The sequence below is a fragment of the Microcaecilia unicolor genome, chromosome 5 (genome assembly GCF_901765095.1).
Source record: "Microcaecilia unicolor chromosome 5, aMicUni1.1, whole genome shotgun sequence".
Lineage (NCBI taxonomy): Eukaryota > Metazoa > Chordata > Amphibia > Gymnophiona > Siphonopidae > Microcaecilia > Microcaecilia unicolor.
In genome coordinates this window covers 57,628,082-57,647,586 of record NC_044035.1, presented here as the reverse complement: position 1 = coordinate 57,647,586, position 19,505 = coordinate 57,628,082, and the positions used below count along the sequence as shown (strand labels likewise).

The following is a 19,505-nucleotide window of genomic DNA, read 5'->3' as shown; positions in this document are numbered from 1 at the left end:
GACAACATGACAGCAGTGGCCTACATAAATCGACAAGGCGGCACTCAGTGCAGAGCACTGGCCGCGCAGGCCGTGCAGATTTGCCACTGGGCCGAACTACATCTGCAGTTTCTGTCAGGAGCTCACATTACAGGTCAGAGCAATGTGCAAGCCGATTATCTAAGCAGGCATCAGATCGACCCAGTGGAGGGGGAACTGGCAGACAAAAGTGTTCCTTCAGATCTGTGCCACATGGGGGACGCCCGTAGTGGATCTTATGGCGTCAAGCGCAAATGCCAAAGTCCGTGCTTCTTAAGCAGACGAAGAGATCCTCACTTGGCGGGGTTGGATGCCTTGGCTCAACCCTGGCCTCCGGGCCTCCTGTATGTGTTCCCTCCTTGGCCCTTGATAGAGCGAGTCCTCCTGCAAATTCGGCTACATCAAGGTGTAGTGGTTCTCATTGCCCTGGATTGGCCCAGGCGGCCGTGGTATGCGGACCTCCGGCGGATGCTGGTGGAGGCTCCCCTTCCTTTGCCTCTGGTACCGAACCTGTTGTTGCGAGTCCGGTGACCATGGAGGATCCCTGCCGCTTTGGTCTTACGGCATGGCTATTGAGAAGGCGCAATTGAGAGACAAGGGCTATTCCAACAAGGTCATTTCCACTCTTTTGCAGGCCCGCAAGCGTTCCACTTTCGTTGCTTATTCTCGGATCTGGTGCCAGTTTGAGGCTTGGTGTGCTTCTAAAGCGATCACGCCCATGCGGGCTTCTGTCTCACTGATACTTGACTTTTTGCAGGATGGTTTACAAAAAGGCTTGGCCTATAATTCCTGCGTGTTCAAGTGGCAGCCTTGGCATGTTTTCGGTGGAAGGTGGCTGGCCTCTCCCTGGCTGCTTGTCCGGACATTGCACGGTTTCCTAGAGGGGTGCTTCGGCTCCGTCCTCCCGTGTGGGTACCTTGTCCGGCCTGGAACCTGGGGCTAGTATTACAGGCGCTTCAGTGTTCGCCCTTTGAGCCGCTTAGGCGAGTTTTGGTGAAGGATGTGACCCTAAAGACAGTCTTTTTGGTGGCCATAACATTGGCGAGACGGGTGTCTGAGCTCTAGGCGCTGTCCTGTCGAGACCCATTTCTGCAATTGTCATAGTCCGGAGTAATGGTACGTACTGTGCCTTCCTTCCTGCCTAAGGTGGTTTCAGCGTTTCACCTAAACCAGCCTATTTTCTTGCCCTCCTTTACTAGGGAGGAGTTTCCGGAATCCTTTGGGCAGTTGCACCTTCTGGATGTGCGCAGGGCTCTGTTGCAATTTCTGCAAATGTCAAATGCTTTCAGGACCTCTGATCACCTTTTTGTTTTGTTGTCAGGTCCCCGCAGAGGGTCTCCAGCGTCTAAAGCTACACTAGCCCGTTGGCTTAAGGAAGCTATTTTTTTCTGCATATCTGCTGTCTGACCGGCCTCCGCCTGACGCCTTTAAGGCACCTTCCACGAGAGCGATTTCCTCTTCTTGGGCTGAAACTGGAGCACTCTCTCTTCAAGAGATATGTAGTGCAGCGATGTGGGCCTCTAAGCTCTCATTTGCCCGACATTACAGGCTGGATGTGGCCACCAGGAGGGACGTGCGTTTTGGAGCACAAGTGCTTGCGCGTGGTGTGGCCTGTTCCCACCCTATCTAGGGATTGCTTTGATACATCCCATTCGTAATGGATTCATCTGCTGCTGATGATAAGGAAGGGAAAATTAGGTTCTTACCTTGGTAATTTTCTTTCCTTTAGTCACAGCAGATGAATCCATGATCCCTCCCTGATTGATTCTGTTTTGTGTTCAGTTTTTCCTGCAGACATGTTCCCTCATTGGGAGAAGTTGGAAAACAGTCTTCAGGATTTCTGTTCTACAGGAGGTTGAGTTCGTCCCTCCTTTGAGTTATTGCTCCTGTTCTGGGGCGTTTGTTCGGTGTGAGGAAAGTTCATGTTATTCTAATTTGCGGTGTAACACTGCTTTGGAAATTTCAAAATACTGAGAGGCAGATGGAGCTAGCCGTCCTAGAGGCACTATGGTTTTCAGTGTTCTCTATCTCCCCCTGCTGGTAGATGGACACAACCTATTCGTAATGGATTCATCTGCTGTGACTAAAGGAAAGAAAATTACCCAGGTAAGAACCTAATTTTCCCTTAGTGTGTGGTCATTACCACTGGGAGCCATTCTACTCCTCTAGTAATTGGATAGCATGCTGTAATGTGCCCATGCTACTTGATTGGCGCACACATACCTACTGTCCGTCCCCGGACATGCTTCCCGTGGCAAAAAATAAATATTTTTTACCACAGAAGTATCGCGTTCAGGGTAGTGCCCTTTTACTGTATGGTAGGCCCACATTAGGCTTACCATGCCTTACTAAAAGGGCCCCTAAATGTAGGGTGGTCTGGAAGTGGCATGCAGGTGAGGAGGAGCACTACAAAATCTCAGAGCGATGTCCTTAATTGGACCTTTGTTATGGAACAAACTGTCCGGCAATAAGCGCGTTTTTACACCAATACATGAATTTAAGGAACGATTGAAAAAAAAAAAAAAAAACACTTTTGTACAAGCTCATGCTTGATGTGTAAACAGGATGAAAGTGTTGGGATTCAGAATTATATGTTGTATGTGTTTATTACGCATTTTTATTATGTGTGCTTTTTTTTTGTTTCTCATTTAAATTATAAGCGGGCTATAAGTGCAATAAATAATAAAAGTAGTATTTGGAGGGTACTGATGTGTCTATGCAATACATTGTAGGAGTTGCGGAGATCGAATTTCTCTAGTCACTGTATATGATTATAGAGGGGAGAATTTTATGAACTGAACAACTATTGTAACTGGTGAGTGCTAATTAACTTTTTTGTAGTTACCCAAACTGAGTTTTTGGTTTTTTTTTTTTCTATAGAGAAAGTTGCTATGGCAGCGTCTTGTTCAGAAGCAAAGGCAAATTATTCAGAAGCAAAAGGGCGCAGTCCAAGAGAGATTTATTTCAGCTAGGACTGCCGGGAATACCATCCCCATTTCTTCTACAGACCGGATTGTGGGGCGCTGGTTATTGGCTTGCAGTGGCATGGTGGCAGGAGCTGTTATCCTTGGAGGGGTGACAAGGTGAGAGAGAATCCTTTTTCTGAACAACTCTCAAGAACTGAAACTGAAGAAACAAAGCATGGAAAGTATGCTAGATAAATTATTTCATCAAACTAGAAATTGTCATACACATATTTTGGGTTTAGCACCACACTGGTTCTATCAAGGTGAATCTTAAGGCAGGATTTTGCAACACACAGGTCTTTCAGAAAAATAATGTCGGTTGTTGCTGTAAACTTGAGTTACCTGTGACCTGGTAGTTCTTGAATTATAATGTAGAAAATACAAAGCATAAGATTCGTGGCGTCAACAAGATATAAGAATTGCTGAATTGGTTCAGTCAAAAGCCCATTTAGCACATCATTCTTTGACATTTGATAAACAGCAGGTGTTTATGAAATTCTTGACACAACTAAAGCAGTTTACATATTACATACAGCTATTTTTTCTCTGTCCCTAGTGGGCTCACAATCTTAAGTTTTTGAACTGGTGCATATTGTATAGGACTAAAGTACATGTGGGTCATGGGAACTAAAAGGCTAGGATAGGAAAGATCAAACAAACTGAAGTATAGGGATGCAGTGTACCTAGCTTTAGACCAATGACCTGGTCAGTGCTTAAATTTTGTAGCCAACTGTTGGTAGTAATCTGATATTGTGATTCCTCTGCAGGCTGACTGAATCTGGACTTTCCATGGTGGACTGGCACTTAGTGAAAGAGATGAAACCTCCAACAACCAAAGATGAATGGATGGCAGAGTTCATAAAGTATCAGCAGTTCCCAGAATTTAAAATGTAAGTCTTTAAAATTAGACAAAAGAAAGCTTTCTTCCACACTCCACTTTACTGATTTATAAATATAACCGTGTATATGCAGATATTAGCCCTTTTAAAACTGGGAATGGGCAACATTTTGAGAGCTTGTTCAGGTGATAGAGGACCAATGAAATCTTAGCTGGGGGAAGGAAGGTCTCCCAGAGCTTCTGACTGAAAGGAGGGGGGGGGGGGGGGGGGGGGGAAGGAATGAGCAGATGTCTGATGCATAGCAACCACTTCATTTTGGCTCATGGATTTCACTTCTACGTGAAAGTGATATGTTGCACAACTCGGACTAGATGAAAACCTGTGGGCTATAGTTTGCCCAAGTGCTCTGAGACTGGTTGATTTTCTGTGATCATTTTGAATTGAAATCTTTATTGAATAAATTGTCCATCATTTATTCTTTTTGATCTCGTGATACTAGCATCTGATTTTTGTTTCATTAGCACAGTACCAGCTCCAGAGACCCCTAGCCTAAATACAGTAGAAATGTCAAGTGTGGTTGGCTATGCTTTTCATTCAGGACTTTCAGGATCCTGTTCCACATCTGTGAGTGTTTCTATCTGTAGGCATAACTTCTCAGCACTATGTAACCCCATGGGTTTTGTGTCTTAGGAAGCCACCAGTGAATAGCTTAAGAAATGGAGGTTATTGGCCCAGAGACAAGTGGGAACCCAATTAGCAAGTAGGAGATTACTCGGATTCCGTCGCTATACATGCCATACTTTGTATTGTTAGTTGAATATTTTTACTGCTATTGCTCATGTTTGATCTAGTCTTACTGTACACTGCTTTGAGTGAATTCCTTCAAAAAAAAAATCCTAATAAATAAATACAGGCAGTATTTGGCAGTGTCCATGTGGTTGTCCCTGAGTAACTATTAGTAGTAATGCTGAAGAGTTATATAACCGCTCACCTCTGCTTTAATGCATGGATGAGAGAGATTGCAATAAAGACATATGAGGAAAGTTGTTGGAGAGGGAAAACCTACAGCACTGACAGGTGAAGAGATGAGGAGGAGTGCCTACACCTGCAGTAACAAGTGTGCATAACTGACTCTGATTGTCTTCTCTGGACTCCTCAACAGTCTGAACCATGAGATGACACTGACGGAATTCAAGTTTATCTGGTACATGGAATACTCGCATCGTATGTGGGGCCGAGCCGTTGGACTAGCTTACATTCTCCCAGCCATCTACTTCTGGAAGAAGGGCTGGTTAAGTCGTGGCACGAAGGGTGGTGTTCTCTTCCTGTGCAGCTTTGTCTGCTTTCAGGTAAGAGCAAACTGCAAACCTAGAAAATTGAAGGAAATACACAGGGCATGCCATTTGTTAGACTGCTGTCCAGTCTAACAAATGCTGTCATCTCTGTTTTGTGAAATCAATACTCATTAGGGGGATGAGTTTAGCCAAGCTCAGGTGCGAAAGGTTGATTTAATGCAAGCTTCCAACAGGTGGCTTTTCTGTATTTGTATGTGAGACATGATTCACTTCTATCAGAAGAGCTCAGACTTATAACTGCAGTTCCTTTTTTTTTTTTCAGCCTCTGATGCTACCATCTGGCTCCCTTTGAAGTGGAAGTCAGAAGAGTTGTGCATCCTGGGTGGGTGGGAGGCAGAAGGGAGACATTTTGTCATTCTTTCATTTCACTTTACACGTGTGTTCAGCATGTTCTGGGCCTCAGTGAACCTGGTACTGCCTTGTAAGAGGTTCAGTTGTGCCCTACAGACTTCAGTTTGAAGTGAAGTTCGTGCAGCTTATCTGTCTGTCCCATATGGAATCTGTTGGAAAAAGAATGTGAATCTCAAGAAGGACTAATTTGTGTAACTTAAGTTTGAATGTGAATAGTTCTGAGGGGATAAGGTGCAGTGTTCTGTAATTACCCAGCTATTGCTTATTGAACCGAGATACAGGGAGAGGAATATTCAAGCTTGAATAATCAGCTTGAGGCAGGGTATTACCTCACTTTCTAAGTTAACGGTTTTTCACAAAGTTTGAGATTTATGTCTGTAATGTTTCTGTAGCTTTTACCATATTCCTGGATAATGATATTGATAGCTGTTTCTTGACAGGGGCTTCTGGGATGGTATATGGTGAAGAGTGGATTAGAAGAAAAAGCAAATTCTTATGACATTCCGCGGGTGAGTCAGTACCGACTGGCTGCACATTTGGGCTCTGCACTGGTTCTCTACTGTGCCAGCTTGTGGGGTGGGTTGTCTATGCTGCTTCCACAACACAAGGTAAGAGAAGGACTTTGTGATGTTTCTGGGTTATATGATCTAAGCGAGTAGAAACAAGATTAGTGATGTAGTGTGAATACACCTTCCCATGTCATAGCGTCCAGTGTATATCAATGCTGTAGTCTTTGTCGGTGCTTCCTATACGCTGCCTCCAGCATGAAGCACAGGAAGCATTTTGTTTCCTTTTTCAGAGGACAGAATGTTCTTGATCAACATTGGAAAAATATTTCTTCACAAAAAGGGTAGTGGATGTGGTAGACTGAAACTGTAACACAATTGAAGAAAGGCTGTGATAAGCACCAGAAGATCCCTGACTTTGAAGAAGTGAGAAGAAAGACAGAGTCTAACACTGCACAAGGAATAAAATTGGATAAACTAGATGGCCTAATAATCCTTTGTTTGTCTTCAGTGTTACTATTTTGCTTTAAATATAGAACATAAGTGTTGTCATACTGGGACAGACCGACAGTCCATGAAGCCCAGCATCCTGTTTCCAACAGTGGCCAATCCAGGTTACAAGTACCTGGCAAGATCCCAAAGCAGTACATTTTATGCTGCTTGTCCTAGAAATAGGCAGTGGATTTTTCCCGTTCATATTAATAATGGCTTATGGACTTTTCTTTTAGGAAGCTATCCAAACCTTTTTTTTAAACCCTGCTAAGTTAACTGCTTTTACCAAATTCTCTTGCAGCGAATTCCAGAGTTCAATTACACATTGAGTGAAGAAATATTTTCTCCAGTTGTTTTAAATTTACTACTTTGTATTTTCATTGCATGCTCCTTAGTCCTAGTATTTTTGGAAAGAGTAAATAAGCGATTTCACATCTACTCATTCCACTCCACTCATTATTTTATAGATCTCTATCATCTCCCCTCAGCTGTCTTCTTTCCAAGCTGAAGAGCCCTAGTCACTTTTCCCTTTCCTCATAGAGAAGTCGTCCTGTGTGCTATCAATTTTGTAGCCCTTCTCTGTACGTTTTCTAATTCCACTACCATGTTTACTAACTACCAGTGGAAGATTTCTTGTGGTCGAGGACCAAGAGATTACGCCGATTGCTCAGTTAAATATGAAGAAAAGGAAGCATTTAAAATTTGAGGGCTTCCTCTGCACTCAATCCCCACCCCCACATACTGGCTGCAAATTAAAGTTCATGGTGCCATAATTTCAATAGAGACCAGCTCCAAAAAGGCTGGAGAAAACTTCTCTACAAAAGGAGACCAAAGGTACCACAAGTTTGGCCAGCAATAGTTTCCAGGTGTATGTAATAGGAGGCCACTCAAGGCAGGAAGAACATCACAGGTGGTGGGGTTGCTGAGCCTCTTTTTGTGGTGTGATACTCTGCTAGGGTATATTTTCCGCCTAGGGATTTGTAACTGTCCGGTTTGTTCTGTTTTCTTAGTAGGGGGTGTATTCATGTTCTAGGGAAGTATTTTTCTAATTAGTGCTCATCTTGGCCGTTTCATTGCATTTAAAACAGCTTCCTTTGGAAATTTGTAAAGTGTAACATTGATGAGCAATATAGCAAACTGTGTGTTACTTGTCGATGTTACCCACCCTACAAACTTCTGAAGGAGGCCGTTTTTGAAACGATGAAAAATGTTAACAATACGTCTGAGATCATCTCCGGGCAACACACCCTGATTTAAGCGTGGGTTCATTCCTGTGACTGTTATGGAATACACAAAACAAACTCATCTGAAAATGTTATTCTGAAGGATAAGAAACTACTTGCTGTCACTGTCAGCTGTTTTGCCAACCCAGATACAGCTTTTGTACATCTAGATCCCGTGTATTTTTAAGGTTCATACTGGCATGGTATGGGGAAAATATTGGAGTACTGGGGAAGAGAGAGTGCCAGCTAAAGAAGGATGGAGCAAGCCACAGTAGTGAGGGAAAGGGGAGAGACAGTGTGCACTACCTTTGATAATTCATGGGGATGTGAGTGGAGGGTACCATGAGACAAACTTCCCTTGGAGCTGACTCGTTTCAGTGAAAAATAATCTTCACTGTCCAATAAACTGGGTTTCTGTCCAGTCCATATTTTTAGATAACCATAATGAATATGTATGAAATGTATGCTAATGTTACAGCGCACACTTCTGCCCCCCCCCCCCCCCCCCCAAATTGAACAGTCAAACTACGCCTATGAATGAATAATGGTGTTCTAAATTTGAAAGTAGAGACATTAGAAAACCAAATGAGTTCTACTAATTTGTTGCCACTAAATTTTCCTAAAATACCTACGAGATCACCTAAAGAAATATTTCTTCAGTTTATCATCGATATATTGAAAGTAGCTCCTGAAATGATGCCTCCCATGGTCCAGATAGATTACCTTTCAAGTGCTAAGAGAAGATATAGTGAGAATCTGCCTGGGTCTCTTGGACCTCCAGCTTTGGATATATTAGATACTTCTGATGTCAATCTGATTTCATGACACCATTGGTTTTGATACTTCCTTTGCATTAAAGTCTGACAGACTGGTTGCTGCGCCTCTTCTTTAACATAAGGAGGATTTATTCCTTAATAGTAAAATTAGGATTTTTCCAGATGTGACAAAAGAAGCATAGGAGATAATTTTTGTTATTGAAACCTGGTGTGTTGCAGTTGGGGTCCTTTTTTCTGAAATTTCCATGGAAATGTATTAAGTATAAGTTAATAAAATATATCTTTTTTTTTTTTTTTTTCCAACCTGCACAATTGATCTCTCTTTTGGTCGTATCAGTGGAAGTCCTATCTGGGACCACTGGGGATTAGTTTTGTTTGCTTGAGGTTTAATATATTTAGTTTATTTAAAATAATTTTTATTGTAACGTGACAGCGAGAGAACAGTTGCACATATCTACAGGTCACAGATACCTTCTGACCCCCGCTGTCCATACTGAGAGATTCCAAGAGTGACTACAAACATTTTCTCCCTTAAACCCACCCCTGTGCTGCATGGAAGCCTGACCGTCCTTCAATGGAATATCCCATTTCTAGCAGCAGGCTGCAGTGTTAGAACCAAAGCGCTCCCAACAGTGGCGAAAACGTTTGCCTGAAAAATTCTGAGCCTCCATAACCAGCAAAGAAGTCATTTGTGTCCGCCAAAACGAAAAAGTAGGGGTCGAGGGCTCCCTCCACTGTTGCAAAATAGTCTTTTCTTTTTTTTTTTGCCATCAGCCCCAGTCTCCGGAAGAAGTCTGAGACCCAGGGGCATGGGTGTCGGTAATTGATAGTCTTCCAATATAATCTGGGGGCCCTTGTGGAGGGTGCATCCCCACAGTGCCTCAGACTCACGTAACACTTTTGCCCAAAAGCCCTGTATTCTGAGACACATACATCCAGAACATATGGCCCAGTGAAGCCGGGGTACCCAGGCACCGTGGGCACTCTTCAGAGTTCGCAAATCCTGCCTTTTGTGCTTGCCGCGGTGAGATGTAGAGCCTCAAAAGAAATTTGTACTGTAATTCCCACAGTTGGGCATTGCAGGTGGTTCTATATATCTAGTGCAAGCAGGTTTGGATGTGCTGGCAAGTCTAAGTTCCAATTCCTAGCCAGCCGTGCATAATCCAACTCTGATGAAGACTCCTGCAGATACTTGTAATGAAAGGCTAAAGGCACCAAGTTCTGAGAGTTCAGTGTGAGTGCTTCGCTCAGTGTCTCCTGAACATCTTCGCACAAGTCTTCCCAAGGCAAGCTGTTCACATAATGCTGTAGTTGAAAATGGGCAAAAGAGTCTGTGGGGGGCAGTTGATAACAAGTGCTCAGCACCTCAAAGGGTTGCAGTTTCCCATCCTCCATAAGCAGCTGGAACAGGTACTGAATCCCCAGAGTCTCCCAACGAGCATACACCAATGAATCAGTTCCTGCAGGAAAGTCTGGGTTGTGTCTGATTTCCAAAAAGGTCGCCGCTGCCGAGAAGTGGTGGCGACTGCACAGCCATCTCCAGACTGCTCGTGCTTCGTGAATAAACAGGTTATAACGTAGCTGTACTGGGGAGTGCTTCGGTATTGTGTATCTGCCAGTTGAAATGGGATCTGCAAAAAAGATTAGGCTCCAGTCTACATAAAGAAAAGTCATTTACATTCCTGTACCAATCATTAATATGTCTCATTGTGCAAGCTACTGTTAGGTGTCTTAAATTTAACAGGCCTAATCCCCCATGTGATTTGGGCTTCTGCAAAATTTATATGGGTAGCCGGGCCCTCTTCCCCTGCCACAGATATACCTGCAACATTTTGTTCAGTGCTTTTTCATCCCTAACCCTCAAGAACAGGGGTAACATCTGAAAAACGTACAACTACTTCGGGGCCCAGATCATATTGAAGAGTGCTATGCGCCCCAGCAATGATACCGGGTAGGCTCACCACAGGTTGAGGGTCTTCTGAAGGGAGCACACCAAGGGACAAATATTGCAGGCATATAGCGTGGGCAAATTGTTTGGAATAATAACACACAGATATTTGATCCAGCCGTCCCTGTGCCACGAGCTTTGTATTGTGGGGGAGGAAGGAAGGGCCACAGACTTAGTAAAGTTCAATTTGAACCCTGAAAGAGTGCCATAGTCAGAGATCAATTGGATTAAATGAGGGATGGAAGTTTGGGGGGGGTTGTGAGAGTTAACAATAAGTCATCTGCAAAGGCCATAACTTTGATCTCTTTATGTTGTATTGTGACCCCCTCCAGTGCTGCAGTGTTACATAGGGTTCTGAGAAGCGGTTCAAGCGTGAGAAGGAACAATAGAGGGAAAGAGGGCACCCCTGTCTCGTGTCACAAAGGATGGGAAATGAGTCAGTGCGGTGCCCATTAACTAGCAAAGCTGATCTTGGGTCCACGTACAGTGCCGACACTGCCCTGAAGTACCAGCCCGAGACTCCTAAATAAGTGAGGGTGTCAAGAATTGCCAGGTTACCCTATCAAATGCACGCTCAGCATCCAAACTGGTCACCACCAGAGGAATCTCCATTGACAGAGGGAGAGGGCCATCAATAACTTGCGAATATTACGTAAAGACTGACGCCCTTTAACAAAGTCAACTTGGTCTGGGTGAATGTACTCTGGCAGCCCCTCTGCCAACCTGTTAGCCAATATCTTAGATAGTATTTTGACGTCTGCGTTTATAAGTAAGATTGGGCGATAGCTCCCGGTCACATCCCTGGGACGATCTGGCTTAGGCAGGAGGCAGATTAATGCTGTGTTTTCATGTCTCGGAAATCCCTGTGTTTCAATCACCTCTTCAAGATAGTCTACAAGGGGGCCCAGTATTTGAGTCTGCATTATCTTATAAAACTGTCCTGTGAAACCATCTGGGCCTGGATCCGAGTTTAATTTTAAGCCTTTAATCACTTTTTGCACTTCCTTAGCAGTGAGTGGTGCATTGAGAGCGTTCACAAAGTCTCCTGTAAATCTGGCCAATCCCGACCTCTCTAAGTATGCTTGGATGTCGGACGGTGCCATCCCCGTCATCTCAGGACTAGCATACAATTCCTGAAAATGGGTTACAAAAGTCTCTGCCTTCTTTTTCAAATTGGATGTGACCCGCCCTGAAGAGGTCTTTATAGCTGCCCCACCCACTGGCGTTGCAGTTTGGAATGCCCTGCCCTCAACAACCTGGTCTCCTGTAGACACATGTCCACTTTATGGCGTTTTTTAGGGCCCCCAGGATTTTAGCTCTCTCTAATGGGGAAGTAATGCCCCCCACATTCCAAGATATATATCTAATGTGTCTTGTTTTCTGTGTGGCCGTCATCTAGGGGGTCACAAGTCTCAACAATTTACAAAGTCCCCGTTCAACATACATCACCAGGCACCCAGCCTCACCCAGTGGTGTCCCCGCATCCCCCACACATACACCATATACGTATCCACATTCCAATTCTACGAGATCTAGCCATAGTCCCCTCCACTCCCATGCAGCACCCCAGTCTCCCCATAACTCCCAATCTCCCTTCCCTGTCCCACCACCCCCCTTCCCTCCCATCCCCATCTATTCCCAAAACAATTCCCACCACACGCATGTGAGGAAAATAGGTGATTCACTCCGATGTTACGGGGTCCCGCACCCCAATCTGGTATAACAGCCTGCCAACAGTAATCTGTACAGTTAGTAACTATACTTATCAGTCCAGATCCTGCCCAGATGCTCAGGTAGTGAGGGTCGCAGTCTCCCGAAAGTCATTTGAACATTGCTGTGCTGCCTTAGGTGAATCAAATGCCTTCCACTGTCCCTGATGGAATATCTTTAACAATGCTGGGTAAAGAAACATAAATTGGGCTTTGAGCTCACGTAGTTCCGAGCAATGGGAGGAGAAATGGTGTCTTTTCTCCTGCAACGCCACCGAGTAATCTTGATAAATCTGTACTGAGACGCCATCATATTTGAGAGTATCTCGTTTTTGCCGAAAGCCTTGTAGGATCTCCTGTTTGTGTATATAGTTGTGCACTTTCACCAACACCATCCGAGGCCTGTTCCCTCCTTCACGCATACGGCCCACCTGGTGCGCTCTTTCCAGGCAGAGAGGGCCCATACTATCCAACAATGCAAATTCTGTGCAGAGCCACCGCTCCAACAGCTCTAGAAGGTTCCAGTCCGGTAGGGATTCAGGTAGGTCAATCAGGCGCAAATTACTTCTCCGTGACCGATTCTCTAAATCGTCTATTTGAGCTTCCAAGGTTTTGTTTCTCCAGTTACTCCATTTTTTTTGTCGTCTCCGCTGCCGAAACTCTGTCCTCCAGCTCCGTGGTTCTTTTGTTCGTGTCCACCAACATCGATTCTACTTTAGTTCCAATATTTTGTATTTATTTTATAAAGAGAAAACAAGGCTACCTAAAACATAACAGGAAGGAAGCATCGTATACATGTTCTGCTTTAATGAGTTGGTCTGAAAGCTTGTTCAAGCGCGGTTCTAGAGAGCGACCTACGGCTTCTGTGATTTGTTGTAGCTGCATTGTTGAGAAAGGCCAAGGCCTCGGAGTGCTCAGCCGGCGCCATCTTGTCTTCACAGGCGCGGAGCTTTTCACGCTCGGGCTTTTGGTTTTTTGCAGGCATTTTGCTCACAGGCGTCACCAGAAATCTGTCCATCCACTGCCTTGGGGTTTCAGCATGAAATTCTGACTGAAAACTTCTGAAGCGGCTTCTAAAAGGGATGATTGGGGTGCGGGAACTCCAGAGAGGAACGAGCACACGTCCGCTCCTCTCAGCACATTAGGTGGACCTCCTAATATATTTAGTTTAAAAAGTAGATTTTTTTCCTTTGTAGCTTTCATAAGAATTTTTTTTTTGCTAATTCTTGCTAATTCTCTGGCTCTATCTCTTAATCTTGGGGACTTTACAAGGACAAAGAAATTTACCATTTTCTTTTTATGAAATTGTGTATGCCATGTTACTTTTCTGTACAAACTTTGATGCTTGGTTATTGTGCTTTTTGTTGCAATTTTCTAAAAGAAAAGAAGCAACTCCCTGTTGCAAAACAGTCAGCTGTTCCTTGCTAAGCTAGAAGGTTCTTTAGGAAAAACTGAGTTCCTTTAATTACCAACTTCTAAAAATTCCATCTTCTCGTGGTCAGCAGGGTGAATGGACTTTTCTTTCATATGCTCACTCTGTTCCTCAGGGATATATTGGTTGAAACGAGGAAAAGTTTCAGGCATAAGTTTTATATGCTTGCATGCAACTTCACTAGTTCTATTACTACTACTACTACTACTACTATTTAGCATTTCTATAGCGCTACAAGGCATACGCAGCGCTGCACAAACATAGAAGAAAGACAGTCCCTGCTCAAAGAGCTTACAATCTATTCTTCTCTGTTTCCTGGCCTAGTCACACTTCTTTGATTGGACAGAAGGTTCCCTTCGCCCTAGTTACTGTCCTGTGTTCCAGACTTCAGGACTAACCCACTTTCTGACTACATGGGTCTTCTCAAAATCCCAGCCTCCTGGGAAAGTGGTAATGATTTCAACCAGGGAAAAATTCTTTACCCGGGTTTTGTCTGCTTGATGCCTAGCCTGCTTGCCAATCTACATTATATAATATAAAACATGTGTATATGGTTGGGGGGGGGGGGGTAAAAATAAATATATTAAAATATAATATATAAAGGGTATCTCCTGTGTTTTTCTTTTAATATACATTTTTATTTATTTATTTAGATTTTGCTCACACCTTTTTCAGTAGTAGCTCAAGGTGAGTTACATTCAGGTACACTGGATACTTCTCTGTCCCAGGAGGGCTCACAATCTAAGTTGTACCTGAGGCAAAGGAGGGTTAAGTGATATGCCCAAGATCACAAGGAGCAGCAGCGGGATTTGAACCGGCCACCTCTGGATTGCAAGACCGGTGCTCTAACCACTAGGCCACTCCTCTACTCACTGCTCATATACATTGGCCTTCACAAGTACATCAGTAGTTCTGGTTGCTTTCACTGGGAATACGTGGGCTCAGAATTGGCTCCCGAAGAGAAATGGGCTAGTTGTGTTTTTGGGGGGTAGTTTTTTTTTTTTTTTTTTGAGTCTGGTACTTGGTAATGGTCTGCTAGGAAACTATGGATAACTTTTTTTGTGGCATCTTCTATTCCCTTATGTATCTGTCACACATGCACCTTATTATACCATAATATCACTCTGTATTTGTCATACCGGAAAGGCGATCTCCTCATGGTACTATGTAAGCCACATTGAGCCTGCAAATAGGTGGGAAAATGTGGGATACACATGCAACAAATAAATAAATGTCAGACAAAATATGTAAAAACATTATATTAAGAAAATATTGTCATTTATTTATTTATTAGGATTTATTTACCACCTTTTTGAAAGAATTCACTCAAGGATTTGCTTTCCTTCCTTGTCTTGCCCCTTCTGAGAGTCCTTTCACTGTCATGCTTTCTGTCCCAGCATCTGTTTCTTGTATCCAGTTCTGCTACTTTGTGCTTTGCTCCCTTGAACATCCCAGTCTTTCAGCAGCCTATTAAGAATGGAACACATTCAAACGCTCTCGGCAGTTGACTGTTGTCGAGGAGCTCTTTCAGATAGCTCCAAGGCTTCAATCTGCTTTTTTTGGGGGGGGGGGGGGGGGGGGCAGGGGGACCATTTTCTAGGTTCTCATATCTGTACTTTGTTGAACATTCACAAAGAATCAGCTATGCTGGCTGACAGATATTGGAATTTTTTTTTCTAATGTTGGTTCTACTAAAGTGTATGTTTTACTAAATTTTTGTCATCTCATTGCTCACTGGATTCCTGTACCACTTATTTGCTGGTCTGTACTTCCAGAAATACTAAATTCTATATTTTCCTGAAACTAAAGTGGTTAAATATACTGGAATGCTGCTACTAACATTTGGAATGGTTTGCAGTCTTCATTACGATGTCAGTCAAATTATATGTCTTTTGGTCAGTCTTTAAAAACGTAAGTATTTGAAAGGTTTCTGACATAGGAGGTCTTACTAAGCCGCAGTAGCATTTTTAGCACACGGTAGAAATCAGCTGATGGTAAACGCAGAGACACTTATAGGAATATAATGGACGTCTTGGCATTTACCGCCAGCTGATTTCTACCGTGAGTTAAAAACCCTACTGCAACTTTAGTAAAAGACCCTCATAAATTAAAGCTATAATCAATTCATTAAGTTATTCTGTATTAAGTCTGTTACATCCTAGAGATGTGATCCACATTGAACTTTCAGGTAAATGGTAGGATAGAATTCTTAATTTATGGGTAGATATTCATCCGACAGTAATCAGCATTTTGCCGACTTGAGCTGATTTTATTCCTGGATGTGCGGTGCCGGCCGGATAAGACATAGCCAGATAAGTGCAGTATTCTTCACTTAACTGGCTAGGATAACTGCATAAATAGGACCGCATAAAACTTTATGCAGTTCATCTTAGCAGGTTAGGTGCTAATATGAGCACTTAACCGGCTAAGTGCCAACTATGCCCACAAAGGAGTGGAGTGGAGGAGTGGCCTAGTGGTTAGGGTGGTGGACTTTGGTCCTGAGGAACTGAGTTCGATTCCCACTTCAGGCACAGGCAGCTCCTTGTGACTCTGGGCAAGTCACTTAACCCTCCATTGCCCCAGGTACAAATAAGTACCTGTATACAATATGTAAGCCGCATTGAGCCTGCCATGAGTGGGAAAGCGCGGGGTACAAACGTAACAAAAAAACAAAACAAAAAAAAAAAGTAGCCGGTTTCTGCTTGGACGCTAACCAGATATTTCAGCAGAACTGTCTGGTCTAAGTGCCCCTGAATATGCCTGGTTAGCCCTGGACAAGCAATTTAAACATCCAGGAGCCGTTTATGACCATTTAAGTCACTTTGAATATCCACCCCTTAATTTATAACCCCTGTAAATTACCACTGTAGGTTTTCTGAAATACTGTCTACCCTATAACAGAATTCCTGGCTTTGTTTGTAGTTACCTGAAACGCACCAGCTACTGAAACTGAGAAGATTTGCTCATGGGACAGCAGGCCTCGTGTTCTTCACTGCACTCTCGGGTACAGAATAGTGCTCCTCAGATGCTTCACATCTACACAAGGTCTTCACTTTCCTTATCACTGTGGCCCAAATTATAACATTTCTACCTGCAGCAGTTTTTGCATGTTAAGTCTGTCTGAAAACAATTGCCACTTTTTGTAAGAGAGAAAATAATTTTGTTCTGCCCTGGATTTATCAGCATTAGTTCTTTTGGGAAGAATGATGTAATCTGATCCAATCATGGGAATAAAGCACTTGTAGTCTGATACTGCAGAACAGTTTTCTGCTGTCTTTTGGCATTCCTTGGCTGCTCAAATCTTGGCCTAGGATTGACTGCCTGTTCTTCTTTCCAGCTTACTTGGTTTTGACTACAATTGATTGGTCTGCAGTGTGAGTAATTAGTGCCACCTGCAGTGTTCCTCAGCCCCTGGTTTATCCTCAGTAGGAATGAATTCCAGGTGGATTCACTTCTAGTGCCATATACATTAACTCTTTGAACTTTATGCTTCCTAAATGCAGGTGCATTTGTAGCAGGCTTGGATGCTGGCCTCGTTTATAACTCCTTCCCTAAGATGGGGGATCGTTGGATCCCTGAGGATCTTCTGACCTTCTCACCAGTACTGAAAAACATCTTTGAGAATCCCACAACAGTACAGTTTGACCACAGAATACTGGTATGATTTCCTTATACAGCTATAAAGCCTTACTTAGCTTGTAGTCCTACATAATGTTAGAATGGGGTGAAAGAGTGGCCTAGTGGTTAGAGTGGTGGACTTTGGTCCTGGGGAACTAAGGAACTGAGTTTGATTCCCACTTCAGACACAGGCAGCTCCTTGTGACTCTGGGCAAGTCACTTAACCCTCCATTGCCCCATAAGTTGAGCCTGCCATGAGTGGGAAAGCGCGGGGTACAAATGTAACGTTAAAAAAAAAAAAAAAGGGTTTACCACTATAAAGAACTAGTGCTGCTATTTTGAAAGTTTGCATCTGGGCTATTGAAATTGAACTGCACAGGTGTTAATAGGTTTGAGCCCTTACTCCTTGGAAAATTAACCAGGATTTTCTGCTTGAAAATTAATTTCTAATAATATAAAAGCAGATCTGTCAGTGCTGCACTGTAGGTGTGTTACCCTGTTTCCCCGAAAGTAAGACATCCCCCGAAAATAAGACCTAGTAGAGGTTTTCCTGAATTGGTAGATATAAGGCCTCCCCCGAAAGTAAGACCTAGCAAATTTTTGTTTGAAAGCAGGGTCGCTGGGCCCCCCCTCCACCCATCCTCCGTCGCTCCCGGAACTAACCTTAAACGCCTCCTTTCACCTTCGCAGCAAGCAGCAGCAGGGCAGACCTCTCCTTCCTTCCGTGCCCCGCCCTCGCAGACGTTACGTCAGGCGAAGGTAAGACACGGAAGGAAGGAGTGGCCTGCCCTGCTGCTGCTTGCTGTGAAGGTGAAAGGAGGCGTTTAAGGTTAGTTCCGGGAGCGACGGAGGGCGGGCGAGCCAACCCCGATCCAACCCCCGATGTTTCCCCGAAAAATAAGACAGCCCCTGAAAATAAGACCTAGTGCATTTTTGGGGGCAAAATTAATATAAGACAGTGTCTTATTTTCGGGGAAACACGGTAGTAGTGTTGCTGGTTACAAGCAGGGGGCAATACTTAAACCAGGCTCAACATGAAACAAACTAAGGGCCCTGTTTACTAGGCATGCAAACATTTTAGCACGTGCTAATGCTAGAGACAGCCATAGGAATATAATGGGTGTCTCTATCGTTAGCGCGCCTACAGCGCGGCTTAGTAAGCAGGGCCCTTAGAATCTAAAGAGGAAATTTTACAAATGGTCACCTCCATTTAGGCACCCTGAAGATGCCCAGTACAAGCCTATTCTATAGCAGTACCTGGGCACCCAGGTTCCATTATAGAATGCTAGCATAACCCAGTATTGACGTGTTTAATATTTTATGTACCCGCAGTTTCACCAGCCATAGATCTGGTGTAACTGTGGGTGTCTAAATGTGGCAGGGATGTCCACAGGGAAAATATATTTTTGGTGGCAGTTCTTAAATTGTGGAATACTTAACCACAATGACTGTGTCACATTCAGTTAGTACTTCCTTCTAGGAAACAGCAAAAACTCTTTTTTTTTTTTTTTTTTCCCAGTAGGCTTTTGATGGTTGTTGATTTTTATTTGTAATGATTTTAATTTTTGTAGATTATTGATATGTTTTAGTTATTATGTTGATATAATTGTGAATACTTTTTTTTCCATAATAAATTTTTATTGTGCAGATTACAAAAGAACACCTTCATACTTAAAAAAAAAAAAAAAAAAAAAAAAAAAAATTTGAACATAAAACCATAACAATTGTACAACCACAGATACTAAATATCTCACCCCCAGATAGCCATTAAGAAATCTGGACTAAACTCTCAATACATTCCTATGGGCGCATTAGCATTTAATGCGCATTAAAAATGCTAACTTTCCTATAGTGCACCTTAGTAAGCACAGCCCTTTATTTCTTGTACTTTGCAAAAAACATACATTGCCCGACATGGCACTGTGTTTCAGCACTAAGTGCCTGCCCTAGAGAACTATAAAACATAAATGACGTAAAATATAAAAAATAATGTAAGATATATATGAAAAATATAAAATAGTATAAAATGAATACAGTTACAAACATATGAATATAAAATATAATGTTTAAATTATATGCAAATTGTGCCTTCCTATGTACACATTACTCCATAAATAAATAGTCTAAGGGAGATATTGATGGTACCTATATATTTATATTTGGTACTGGAAAAATGTGTGGCATATTTTTATCATAAAACCTTTTGGCACATAAAGTTCTTTGAAAGACCAGGTGATAATTACATACATAAAAAGGAAAGAAATGAAAAAAT

At 43.0% G+C, this 19,505-nt stretch overlaps 1 protein-coding gene across 3 annotated transcripts in view; it reads left to right on the top strand.

Moving 5' to 3' along the window:
- Positions 1-19,505, top strand: part of LOC115470054 (cytochrome c oxidase assembly protein COX15 homolog) — a 56,226-nt gene that overhangs the window by 27,791 nt on the left and 8,930 nt on the right. For 2 of the 3 annotated variants that reach the window (XM_030202938.1, XM_030202939.1), the window contains 6 exons: positions 2,899-3,101; positions 3,752-3,874; positions 4,986-5,172; positions 5,970-6,137; positions 16,538-16,619; positions 17,119-17,273. In XM_030202938.1, the coding sequence (XP_030058798.1) occupies positions 2,899-3,101; positions 3,752-3,874; positions 4,986-5,172; positions 5,970-6,137; positions 16,538-16,619; positions 17,119-17,273 (918 nt within the window). Of the gene's footprint in view, positions 1-2,898; positions 3,102-3,751; positions 3,875-4,344; positions 4,448-4,985; positions 5,173-5,969; positions 6,138-16,537; positions 16,620-17,118; positions 17,274-19,505 lie in introns of those variants that run through there. The other variant, XM_030202940.1, reaches the window with a different exon arrangement.